Source organism: Sphaerodactylus townsendi, linkage group LG07 (assembly GCF_021028975.2).
Source record: "Sphaerodactylus townsendi isolate TG3544 linkage group LG07, MPM_Stown_v2.3, whole genome shotgun sequence".
Lineage (NCBI taxonomy): Eukaryota > Metazoa > Chordata > Lepidosauria > Squamata > Sphaerodactylidae > Sphaerodactylus > Sphaerodactylus townsendi.
Genome location: NC_059431.1, coordinates 21,854,653 through 21,867,451, shown reverse-complemented (window position 1 = coordinate 21,867,451; position 12,799 = coordinate 21,854,653). Strand labels below are relative to the sequence as shown.

Sequence of the window (12,799 nt, the reverse complement as noted above, 5' to 3'; positions counted from 1 at the left end):
AAGCATTAAAATGCATATGTTAGGTCAAAGGCTAGCCTAGTCCAATGCCTTCTCTGTCTAAGGATGTTTTAATGGAAACTGAATGGAGAACTGCCACAAAGCTAAACAAAGATACATCTGAAAGCCCAGTGAAGCATCAGCCATTCTTTTTTCTGCATTTCCAAAGTCCCTTTGTTTTTTCCCGCGTTGCCTCAGAGGCAAAAGGAAAAGCTAATCCAGAGAGTAACTAACTTACAGAGTAAAGGTCAGGTATGCCCCAGTCCCCTGAGTCACTTCAGAAATTCAGCACTGCAGGGATAGCTCAGGTTGTTCTAGACAACATCCACAAGCATCCATTCAGTTTAATTTATGGTCTGTCCTATTTATTTATTTATTATTTATTTAATTAAATTATTTATTTATTTATTTATTTATTTATTTATTTATTTATTTATTTATTTATTAAATTATTTTAAAGCCTTCTTTTCGTCCTAACATAGGGACTCAACATGGGTGACAAACAGTTGAATACACTTAAATGTGTGTTTTTGTTGTTGTTCAAATTGCAGCAACTTTCTTCCTCGCGTGAAGAATGCCTACAGGAAGAGCCATTGATGGAAACATTGGATGGGAAAGGAGAAATGGCCAACCTAAATGGGTGAGAGAAACTGCATATATGTTTTAGCACTGATGTTGTAAATGCTATTTTATGCATGCTTTCTTTCCTGCGTGCAGTCCAGTTTTATTAGGTTCTGGTTGTTGTCGGTTGTGTGGCTGTGGTCTGATATTTTCTGTCACCATCTTTCACCAGTAGGCAAAGATGTTTTTTATCCTTTTGGCATTTGCTCAATGATCCCTTCTTCCAAACCAATTTTTTTGGGCATTATATGTATTTTAACTGTCTTGTGTGGATTTTAATTCTGTTTTTAACACTTTTGAAAATGTTTTAGTGATGTATATTTGGAGAGGGTTGATTTTAATGTGTTTTTATGTGTGTTTTAAATTTTTGGCCACTTTGGCGGCTCTTGGAAGGGCAAGTGGGATATAAATTTTGTAAATAAGTAGAAAAGCTGGAAATGGTATGTAGAAGTGGGTTTTGGGGGTTTTTTTTTGCAATTTTCACATTTAGTCATTAGTCTTTGTCTTCCTGTTTCTGCAGCGTAGAGCTCTCAGTATCAGATGATCGGCCATCTTTGACTGTTGTGTCAAGCGTTCATTCTAGCAGCCCTGTTAGCTCAAAGAAAGAAGAAGCTGATGCAAGAGATCGGCCATCTTTGGCTGTTGTGTCAAGTGTTCATTCTAGCAGTCCTGTTGGTTCAAAGAAAGGAGAAGTTGCTTCAACAGAACCAGCACCACAGCCATTAAACATTTCAGATACTGTTAGACAAATGCTTCAAGATGAAATGTTTAAACTGGTTCAGGTAAATATGCTGCATGAAATGAAATAAATACAAATATGAGAATTGTAGATCCTGCTAGAATAGTTCACTAAAATAAGTGGAACTGCTGAAATGTCTGAGCCCCCAAAGGAAAAACAGTTTGTTGGTAGCAATTCCTTTACTTTTTGTTCTTTATTTATTTATCACTTATCCCTCACTTTTCTTCAAAATGGGTTTCAAGTGGTTCCCTGATAATTTTTTATTGACATGGTTGTAGGTCAGACACTGTAAACCCCGTTGAAAACAAAGCATCTTATTTCTAGGTAAACATGCCTAGGATCTCACTGTTGGTGCATTACGTGCCTTCAGAAAAAAGCTGATCAGCGGGTAACAATTCTGAATCTGCAATTGCTTTCTTAACTTGCACTACATACCAAAACCGTATTCTTGAAATTATTATAAATGAAGTTAGCGATACTTACAACAGTGCAGGATGTTATTCGTCGTACTAATTCCATTGTAAACGAATGAAGTTATTAAAGCTTCAAAGAGGGTTTTGCATGATTTCACTATTTAGGAAATCATTTGGGATGGTTTCTAGAAAGAGCCCATTAAAACAGGACAGGCAATTGAGCAGGGTAGTCTTTCTGTTGCTGCCAGTTTTATGATACTTACAAACCACAAGCACTGTACATACGGATTTTAGCCAAGACTCGTTTCGTCACATGTCTGTTTTTTGTTTACGTTGTAGCTCCAGCAGATTAACTTTATGAGCCTCATGCAAGTGGTGGGGTCATCTTTTGCCAGCCTGCCAGAAGTGCCACACCATTTGCAGCAGTCGCAGCCTTCTCACTTAGGGAGCAACCAGGTTTCAAATCCTGCAGGAGCTGACTTTGACAGGCGTCCTCCAGGACGTTCAGCAGATGGTCCTTCAAAAAGAAAACAACCCACCCTAGAAAACACTTCAAATTCTAATACAAAAAGCTCCTGTCATCAGGAAGAGAACGTTCCACCTGAACAAAATGACAGTGAAAATATACAGGTAAGTGGACAGCCACCTTTTTAGGTATAGTGGATTTTTAAAGACATAATTATGTCTTCATCATGTGTCTCATTGGAATGTTACAGCGTTGTTGTTTTTTCATGTAGAATCTTCCAAATGTTGGTGATGCTTCAGGGTTACGAGAGGGCACATCATTTGGAACAAGGATGATTCCACCCTTTCAGGACTTGCTTCATCAGGCTTCACCCAGACCGCTACCTCTACTGTCAGCGTCTCATAATGTTCAAGAAACCCCTAGACTTATTCCACTGGCGAGACTCTCAGATAATGCAAATAGATTACCTCTGCTTAAGCTTAAACCAAGCTATAAGTTCCAGTCACTAAATATCTGCCTAGTAAAACTTCACCAAGATTTTAGTGGACCAACCTCACAACCTCGAGAAGCCTGGGGTCCACCTCCTGTAGTGGAGAATCCTCCGGGTTCACAGGAACCACAGTACAAAAAAGAATCAACAGGATACCTAAAATTGGACGATAATCCTGAAGTTCTAAGGCAAGCACAAGAGGAGGGGAACAAACACTCAGAAGTGATGAATGAGGGACCTTCCAGACATCTCCATCTGCCTGAATATGAAAAAAAGGAAAACGTGGCACCTTCAGAACATCTTCATGCTTGTTTAAGTGCAGAGAAACCACTGGTGGACCATGACATTTCCTTGCATAAAACATATAAAAATTTTGTTCAAATTCCACTACTGTGCCTGAAGCCTCGTTCACAGGCCGGATATCCTTTGCCTGTAAGGCCTGTGAAATTGACATCAGAGGACACGGAATCCAGGAACCCCCAGTGGCAAAAAGGAATACCATTACTGTATTCTAACGTACCTCCACTCGCCAAGGTGATGCATTTTTTAGACATGAATAATATATTTTTAAATACGTATTTGTAAGTTTCAGAGGTGGAGCTTGGGGGACAGAGCTAGCAGGTCATCCTGACTAGGACAAGATTTAAACTGCTGCCTTGAAGCCTGCAGTTTAAAGCTGGACCCAGCCAAGCTGAGCCCATCATTGAACTGTGTGCAAGCCCCTAAACTCCCCGTGAAGTTGCGGGTGTCGGGGTGAGCCAGTAGTGCTTACGCTGGGTGCCATTTTCTGCAGATATGCTCCGGCCTTTGCTGAAAGAAGGCTCCATCCCTAGATGGTTTCTATATGGTAGCAGGTCTGCAGGGTATCTTTATTGCTGTTGCATCTGGCGGCAACTGGGCTTCCATGTGGTGGGTTTTCCCTTCTTCCCATGCCACTGGAGGACTTTTTCAGGATTTTTATAAAATTGCTAATTGACAAATTGCTACAGTTTTATAACAATCTATAAGTTGCTATGGTTTCCAGGCCCTCAATTTTTTTTTAAAGGAAGACTAGCCCCTTTCATTGCAGAATATAAGAGGGGAGAAGCATATATCTGAAAGGAAAAAGGTTACCCCAGTTTCTCAATTCCTGATCCTCCCCCAAAAGCCTACTAGAGGTGCTATGTGGGTGGCCTCTGTGGGATGAGGAAACGACAGGTGAGGAAAATGACACTGATGTGGGTGGGATGGGGACAGATCCGGTCTTTCCCAGCGATACATCAGCCACTGTGGCCTTGCTGTGATCTTTTTTAAAAACCCATAAAAAAGCAGTTCTCCTCTGGGCTGGAGGACATCTTGTGGGTGGCTCCAACTGTCCCATCAAGGAGGCAGGAAATAAACTTTTTTCCTTTTCCCGTTGGGCGGGGACCGCCCTCATTTTCCTCGGTTTAGTTCCTGCCTCTATGGGGAGCACATCATGGATTACCTGCTCTACTCCACCTTTGTCTTTCTCAATCCTTTTCAATCCTTCCCTTAGAATTCCTTCTCCTTCCAGATCTGTTCCACTTATCTCAATCATCCTGTAATTTTGGTTTCTTCTCCTTAACAGTTTCCAACACCAAAACTCATCCCACTTCAGAAACTTATTGCCTCTGAGCAAAGCCAGGCCCCATTTATTGGACATGAAGGCCATCCAGAACAGATCCAGCTACTAAAAGCCAACATTAAACCCTTTGAAGCAAGAGAAGACAGGAATAATAAAATGAGGTAAGGCCAAACAGCAGTCTTTGATTATGCCTACTGAAAAGCAGAAGCTGCATAGTGTCAATTGCCGTACATTAGCCACTGTCAGAAAAGGGGCATGCCTGTAAATTGAAGGCCAAACTGCATATTACTTTGCACCATATTAGGAGTGATTTGTTGTCCTGCAAATCTGTTCTTGGATTGCCTGATGGGTAATTTAGCTTTAAAAAGCAGCCACAAAATGTTGATTATGAATTGGGGCTGAGAAAAGGGGAGAGCAAAGTGTTCATTTCCTCTGCTGAGGCTAACAGCAACCTGGAACGACAATGGTGGGTATTGGTGTGTTGTTGTTTTTATCTTCCCCCAACACCCCAATTCTAATCCAAACTGTACTTATAATGTATAACTTGGCACTGATTATAAAGTGAAGAGTAATACAACATTCCTCAACCAGTTGCAACGGTCCAAGAACAGTGCCAATTGTGGTCTGTTGCCAGTCAGCCCATGGGTAAGAACTGTTCAAGCCAATCTCACAACCATATCTTGAACACATGTATAACCTGTTGTGCATAGGGAGCAATATGCAGAGATCCTTTTAAGCACCCCCTGGTAACATACATATGTACAACAAAAGTACTGTGTGTGTGTATAAGAGCACATGCCCTTGCTTCTTGTGAAAAGAGGCAGATGGAAGACCTCCGGACAGGTCTGATACTACTTTGGCTTCTTCCTGGCTTGGGTGCAGAAAAGCAAAGATTGGACCCACCTGTCAGGGATGGTATGGTGGTGACTGAGTTTCATGTTCCTACCAAAGTCTCAAGGCTGTGGCCCCAGATGCAGTGGAAGCCTCCTAACTCCCTTATGGGCATAGAGAGGCTCTCCCTCCTTTACACATCCTGCATGTTAGAGTAATGGGCATTTTCATAGCCATGTAATAGAGAGAGGCTCTTTAAATCAAGAGGCCATTAAAATGTTGATATCCTGGTAGGCAGAGAAGGCGTGTCAAGAAGCAGATCAAGGAGAAAGAAGAAAGGAAGACTGTGACTTTTCAAGAAACTGACCCCACCCTCCCACCTGGCATTCTAGAAAAAACAAAGGTATGGTGCTAAGGAGATGCTCATTCATCATCATCTTGTTGGTTGTCATCTGATTTCAGAAACATCTAGGCCATTATCCTCCCACAGATTCCTTTTCAATCTCCAGTCTCCCAGAACTCGTGCCATATATTCTCCTTTCAGCATTCATTCACAGGCCTTTTTCTTAGCCATCTTCTTAGCTGTCCTCAATCACTATGCCCAGTGTAGCTTTTCACAGTAGACTTGACCTCCTGGAGGGAAACTTCAGGGGGCAAGGGAGGGCATGAGAACAGGACAGCACAACCAGTTCATACAGCAGTCTGCCATAATGATAGATTCCTTGATGCTATTCCTTGACCTGTATGCCAAACTAAATATGACAATGAGAACATCCATAAATGGATATCCCCAGCTATAGAAAAAAAAGTAAAGAGGTACATAAAGACTGAATTGGCTCGAGGCTGCTAGACAGGAGAACATATGCGGGCATGACCCTTCCTCTGCATTGCTGTGTGGATCGAAACGGCCCCCACTCCCTGTTGATGCCTGTCTTTTTTCCCCTTCCAAGGCTAATAATGGGGAAGAGGAGAACAATCAATTTTGATCAACCAAATGGCTATAAGAGGAAATGGATTAACCTTTCCCCATCAGTTCTGATTCAGATTGAACCCCCCTGCAGCTGTTTTTCTTTTTCTTTTAAGGTCTATTCCAGGATCTTCCAGCATAAGAGCCGGTTCATATAGCCGAACTAATGCAAACTGATAAGGATAAACCTCTGTCCTTACCCCCAAAATGATGATGAGAATCAAGGAAGCAAATTAAATTTAGTAATGTGGATGATAAAAATGTTGTTAGAAACGTGTGCTCATTTTTGGATTAATTCTTTAAAGGACATTATATGTTTAAAGTACGTATTTATTTAAAGCTGTGGTATGATTATTTTTACCTTTATTATACTTAAATGAAATAATACTACAACTATATTAGGAACTAATGATCAACTCTATTTATTTAGTCATATTTATTTTCACATTAGGATGAGCCCAACTGTGATCTTAAAGATGGTGACTACTTGCTAGGTGAGTATTTCAGCAAGACTGCCTCAAAAATCGTCTGTGTTTAAGGCAATTTTAAAATCATCTTTAGTCCCAATTATAGCCAGTATAGCAGGTGATGAACCAGATTATTGGAGCTGTGAGTTTGGAGTCCGTTCTCTTTCCTGGACTGATTGTGTTGCAGATTGCTGGTTTCAACCTCAGTTCCTTATTTGTATAGTGGAGATATACTGACCAATTTTGCAGGATTATTGCAAGAATAAGAGAACTAAGATTGATTCAGTGCTTTGCAAATTAAATGGGTTCCAATCATAGTTATAATTTGTGTAGCAACAGTAGACAGCCAGGCGTTCAGGAACTAGATCTGCTTTAGTGTCAGTGAATTTGCTACCAGGGCAACTTTGCTTTGATGGTAACCTCCTAAACAGTTTACTTAGAATACTTGCCAACATTTAACAACTTTTTTTCTCTTTTATCCGTAACTTAGCTTTTAGGGCTTATTTGCTTTGTTAGTTTAAGTCACTATCAGATTATCTGAGCCGTGTGTTATACTTGTTAGAGTATCGGACCAGGATCTGGGAGTGCCAGATTCAAATCTTTGATCTGCCTGGAAGCTTATTGGGCTTATTACAGACTCTCAGCCTAACCTACCTCGCAGGGTTGTGGGTTATACAGGAAGTAAATAAATATGTGTAGCACATCTTAAATTAAGGTCTCAGTTTGGACAAATACCTGACAAATTACCTATTGAATATTGTAGAGGTTGAAAGAGAAGGGCAGCCATGTATGTAGTGGGGCCATGAAGTTGTAGTCGGCTTTTGATGACCTCATAGGGTTTTCAAGGCAAGTTATTAAGCTGAAGCAGTTTGCCATTGCCTTCCTCTGCGAAGTCTTCCTTGGTCGTCTGCCATCTAAGTACTGACCGAGATCTGATGAGATCAGGCTATAATATACCATTCCGCATCCCTGAAGTACAGCTAAAGGAATATAATTTAGCAAGAGTTGTTGAATAATTTTTGTATTAATTTCTTTGATTTGGATAATAATTATATTTCCCCCTTCTTTAGACCCAGAAGCAGATATTTCTTCAGCAGGACTACACTACTTGGCTTCTGTACGAAAAAGGCCCATAGATCTTCAAGATGCTAGTACAAATACAGACCCCGGTAAAAATCTGATAGGAAGTGATGCTTCACTCTTGGTTTATGCTTCTGAAACTCGTGTAATTTGTTTTCCTCTAAGATAACTTGCTTCAAAATACTTTCTAATAGCTGAATGCAAAATGACAGGCAGAATGTTTTTACAATATTCAGTTTTGTTTTCAGATTCTGTAATTTTAACCTCTTGAATAATTCTCCTTCTATAAGCAGTAGATTCATTTGATCTTCTGTTGATTTATCTTTATTTTTTTCCTTACCAATCAAGTTCTTAAATCGCATCAAGACATGCAAACTGTCTCAGAAGAAGTAGTTTCTGAAACTGATAAAAATCAACCTATCATCTCTGTTCCAGAATCAGGTGTGCTTTTTGTCAGCCTTTCTGTTAATTGCATGTGCCATTTTGGGTGGTCAGCTGGGTCCTCTTCAGCCAATGGAAAAGCTAGTTGGATCCAACCTATTATCTTCCTCCAGAAAATTCTAGCCACATTTCACTTCTGTAAATCTAAAGACAAGTTTGCCATATGACCGTTCACTTTTTCAGGCATGCTGAGGTTCTCTAAATTTGCTCAACTGAGCTTAGAAAAGAAAGTTTTCTAGTAGTTTTATTTTGGGTTTCTAAAATGTAAAGGTAGGAAAGCAATGTAAGCTTGTTTGGAGATTGCACATGTGCAGGACTGCAACCCGAGGAATCACAATCTTCTAGAAAGCTCTGCTTTGTCTTGTGATCCCTCTTTCCCACTCAACGGTTATGTGAAAAGGGGAGGGCTCTTTCCTCAGCTCTCCTGATGCCACCGTTGAGAGAAACTGTTTAGAATTTCATCTCCTGATTGTGGTACTGTTTCAACTTGAGAGTTTTTCCTGAGACGATGTTGAAATCAGTGGCATTTTTTAAACAATGTGCCAAATGTGGGGGGGAAATGGCCAGAAATTATGGCCATGCCATAAAGACTGCCTGTTGTGTCTAGGGGAAGGCCACATACCAGCTTTGTGTAAGGCCTAGTCTGATAATTTTTGCTTCTAATGTTTCACCAACATCTATGGCTGGCATCCTTAGAGACATGTCACAGTAAATGTGTTTCTCTCCATAAACTACCAGACCATGGCAGCACAGCCCAGAAAACCCACAACAGCCAATTGATTCCAGCCATGAAAGCCTTCAACGATACTACATACTCACCAGCACTTACAACTTGAACCCCTTGTGGTTTGTCCCCAAGGGGTCCAGTATGTCTAGGATTCCATATCTAGTGGGTATTCTCTGTTTGCTAATACAGGTTCCTGCAGTTAGGGAATGCCCCATACCTGTGCAGAGCCCTTGTAAGCATGAAAGAAAATAGGTCAGCTCTGTGGAGCTTTAGATCAGGTGAAAATGAGAGTGACAATATATCCAATATTTCTGTATTCTTATCAATGCTGTTGTTATTGTTTCAGTTAGGTTTTCTAGCATGCCATGGTGGCGACTACATGTGGCGACTTTGACCGTTTTTCCTTCTTGTCTCCCAGAATTATCGCCTTCGTGTGTTCCTGAAATGTTACCACCAGACCTGTACTTCAATCTGAGATTCCCCACTGAAGCCTCAGAGAGGCCCCTGCCATCCTCCTTATCTAGGACTACATTTGATTTGGTCAGTAATGAGAAATATTTGCTCATAATGCAACAGATGTGCATGTGTGTCTGCACAAGCCAGCTTTAGGGAAAGAGTTTCCGTTCTGTAACTTGTTTAGATAAATAAGTAGCGACATTCATTTCGTGTGGTTGATTGTCCTAATATTGTTCTTTGTATATGGATTAGGGTGAACGGAAGTATATCAACGTGATTGATATAGAAGATGACGACCTTCTGAAAAACTTGCCAGAGATATCAGAGCCTGCAGCGAAGGGCCTTATCCTGCAGTCTGAGAAGCCTGAAGTCACATCTTCTGCAAAACTACATCACATGGCAGCATCTGTTACCAATTCAATTCCACCCGAAGAATTTGAGAATGAAGGTGAAAGTCCATAAGTCTTGTTTTGTGAAATCTTCATTTTGAAATTCATTCCTTTAAGTGAGTTTTCTGCTGAGAAGTCTTTCCAGATTCTCTGTTCTTATCAGAAATAGTATTGTTTGGAGCCAGAGAATCATAACCAGAGCAAATGTATTTTCCATCCTCTCTCTCTCTCTCTCTCTCTCTCTCTCTCTTCCCATAACTGCCTCTGCCATGAGGGTTCCTAGGGAATGACATGTGGAATGTTGAAGGGGTGATAAAAAGAGGGCAGTGGGCAACAGCGCTACCACTTTTGTGTGAATGGAAGTGCTGTTCTGGTGAGAGAAGAGGGACCATCTTGCCTTCTGTTTGCCACTTTGAATGTTTTACATAAAAGTAACCAAGAAAATTTGTAAAGGGACAGATTTGTGCTGTAGTGAACATTAAGATGGTTTCAAATGCCAGTATGAATGAAGGCTGACCATTTACATATAATTTAAAGGGCATGGGGTTCAAACGGAACCATTGCGAGCACCACCGGAGAATCTGGAGGCGGAAATCGCTGGTGATCCTCTCACATTGGGTCTACTGCAAGAACATTTCAGCACTAACTTCCCTCCAGGACTGTTAGCTAAACAAATCAGCAGAGAGCGTTTCTGTGCCAGACTACAAGAAATGGATAAGCAGCTATCAGCCATACAGAACATGGCGGAAAAAATGGAGCAAGAATTCAGAAATACTAAACTGGTACGTTTAAGCTTTTTGCTTTTTCCTCTCAGAGGTCATTCTTTTGTCTTTTGGCATGCATAATCATGATTCTAGATTCATAGACTCCACTTGGTCAGAAATTTAAAAGCATTACTATTTAGAATAGGTTCATTATTTCAAGTGAAACATTTTTGATGGGAAAATGGTTTTGATGGCAGTCAGGGCAGAAAAGCAGGAGGTGTGACTGGAGCAGGTGGGTGTGAAGGAGACACCACTTTTGCACGTTTGGCTTTCGTAAGGAAATGCTGGCATTTAAATATTTAAACATCTCTGCTAAAAGAGTGATATCTTTTTTCCCAGCTGGTAAAATCCCCACTAGGTGAAACCGATCCAGGAGACGATGAAGTTTCCTACTATGCACCAGGTGTTAAAGTCTCCAGAGAAGGTAGGTGGTGCTGAGCTTCCTTGTTGAGCTATGGAAAATTGATCATAAGAAGGAGCGTGCAGTGGGAGTGGATGTGGGAAGACCTTGCCTGGCTCAAACAAAAAGACATTTTGCATGCCCCTACCTCATATGAGCTTTGTCCAAAATATATCAATACGGAACATAGAAGTCAAGAGCATTTGGTGGTTGTGGGTTTTCTGGGCTGTGTGGCCGTGGTTTGGTAGATCTTGTTCCTAACGTTTCGCCAGATCTGTGGTTGGCATCTTCAGAGGTGTATCAAAGAGAGAAGTCCACACCCCAGGTTTAAAAGGGACATAGGATTCTTATTGTACTGCAGACTTCTCTCTATGATACACCTCTGAAGATACCAGCCACAGATGCAGGCGAAACGTTAGGAACAAGATCCACCGGGCCACAGCCACACAACCTGGAAAACCCACAACAACCAGTTGAATCTGGCCGTGAAAGCCTTTGACAATACATCAAGAGCAATTTTTCCCCTTCATAAAATCCATATGAATTAAATTTGCAAGATGTCTTGAATTTTCTGAATTGCAGCTAAAGTTAGAGTAAAATGTGTCTACATTATTTTTCTTCTAAATTAACATATTTGGTTTTCTTGCCCTTCTGTTGAAACAGAACGTTATTCAGCCCGTGTGATTGTGGAGGATTTCGCAGAGGAGGAAGACTATATAAAACCAGAATCTCCTCAAAACAGTTATACTGCCTTCCAAACTCCCTCCATTTCTCATTCAGCATCAGCAGCTGATCTAACCAGTGTCAAAAAGTCATCTTCAGGTACCATTCTGCATCTGTTTTTCTTTTTTTACTTTTGGTGATTCCATGTAAAGGTTTCTAGCAAACATCAGTCTCTATACTGCATAGTAGGTGTATTTCTATAGGGACTAGCCTACATCTGGTGAAAGTGTCTTTCCGTGGCACTTCCAACATGACTATTTCATTAATACACATTTCAGGAAAACCCAGAACATTGCAAACCAGTGTGTTATAGTGGATGGAGTAGGTTCAAATGACCTTGCAACCAGGAATATTCCTGGGTGCCCCTGGGCAGTGGTATATCTACAGAAAATGGAGCCTGGGGCAAGAACTGATTTTGCGCCCCCATCCCCCGCCACAAGCATCTGGCACCCATCTTTTAAATAAATGCATAAAGGCAATTCAGCTTTTAAAAACCACAACAATGTATACCTCCCCAGAGTGCTGCTGGTCAATGAAAGATGAGCAGCGTGGACCTGCCAGTGCGGGAGAGTCACCACTCCCATCTGGATCTGGCTGAGGAGGAGGCCGCAGTACCCTTCCACTCTCTACATTGGATAAACACATCAGTCCTGACACAAAAGAATAAATGGACATTAATCCAACATTAAAAATGACAACACTCCAAAAGAAGTGAGAGAATATTTTAATCCTCCAGGTCATTCCATGGCTGACCTAAGAATGACCGTCCTCAGACACAGAAATTCCAAGGGGAGATTGCAGTGCGAGATTTCTGAACTTGAACTCAAGTTCAAGTTCACAGTTCCCACACCCCAGGTTTAATAAGGACATAGGATTCTTATTGTACTTCAGATGGTAATTTTCTGCCTTAAGCATTTCCCGTCTGTTCTGAGCAAGCTGATTACAATATGCAAAAACACTCAGATCTCCATTCCAACTTGTGTCTGACAAGGGAAACTTTGAGTCTCGAATGCTCATACCCTGAAAATCTCATTGGCCTCTAAGGTGTTAACTTGTCCTATCAGTAGTGGTTAAGTAATATTTCTAAGTGGCAGAAAGTTGCATCTAAAACTTTCTAAAATAGAAAGTTGGACAATTAAAAAAAAATATTACCACCTCAGCAGTAACATTAGTTGTTCTAGATGATGCACCGAGATAGTGACTAAGTTGCCTCCTAGGGAAACTTTGCCATAGACTTTAATGG

General features: G+C 41.0%; 1 protein-coding gene across 6 annotated transcripts in view; it reads left to right on the top strand.

Moving 5' to 3' along the window:
- Positions 1–12,799, top strand: part of CPLANE1 (ciliogenesis and planar polarity effector complex subunit 1) — a 61,873-nt gene that overhangs the window by 35,540 nt on the left and 13,534 nt on the right. For 4 of the 6 annotated variants that reach the window (XM_048503539.1, XM_048503538.1, XM_048503542.1 and 1 more), the window contains 14 exons: positions 549–637; positions 1,139–1,400; positions 2,110–2,400; positions 2,508–3,260; positions 4,315–4,472; positions 5,437–5,545; positions 6,561–6,603; positions 7,647–7,745; positions 8,005–8,097; positions 9,243–9,364; positions 9,533–9,728; positions 10,207–10,451; positions 10,773–10,857; positions 11,497–11,655. In XM_048503539.1, coding sequence (XP_048359496.1) covers positions 549–637; positions 1,139–1,400; positions 2,110–2,400; positions 2,508–3,260; positions 4,315–4,472; positions 5,437–5,545; positions 6,561–6,603; positions 7,647–7,745; positions 8,005–8,097; positions 9,243–9,364; positions 9,533–9,728; positions 10,207–10,451; positions 10,773–10,857; positions 11,497–11,655 — 2,704 coding nt within the window. The remainder of the gene's footprint in view (positions 1–548; positions 638–1,138; positions 1,401–2,109; positions 2,401–2,507; positions 3,261–4,314; positions 4,473–5,436; positions 5,546–6,560; positions 6,604–7,646; positions 7,746–8,004; positions 8,098–9,242; positions 9,365–9,532; positions 9,729–10,206; positions 10,452–10,772; positions 10,858–11,496; positions 11,656–12,799) is intronic. The other 2 variants (XM_048503543.1, XM_048503540.1) reach the window with 1 other exon arrangement.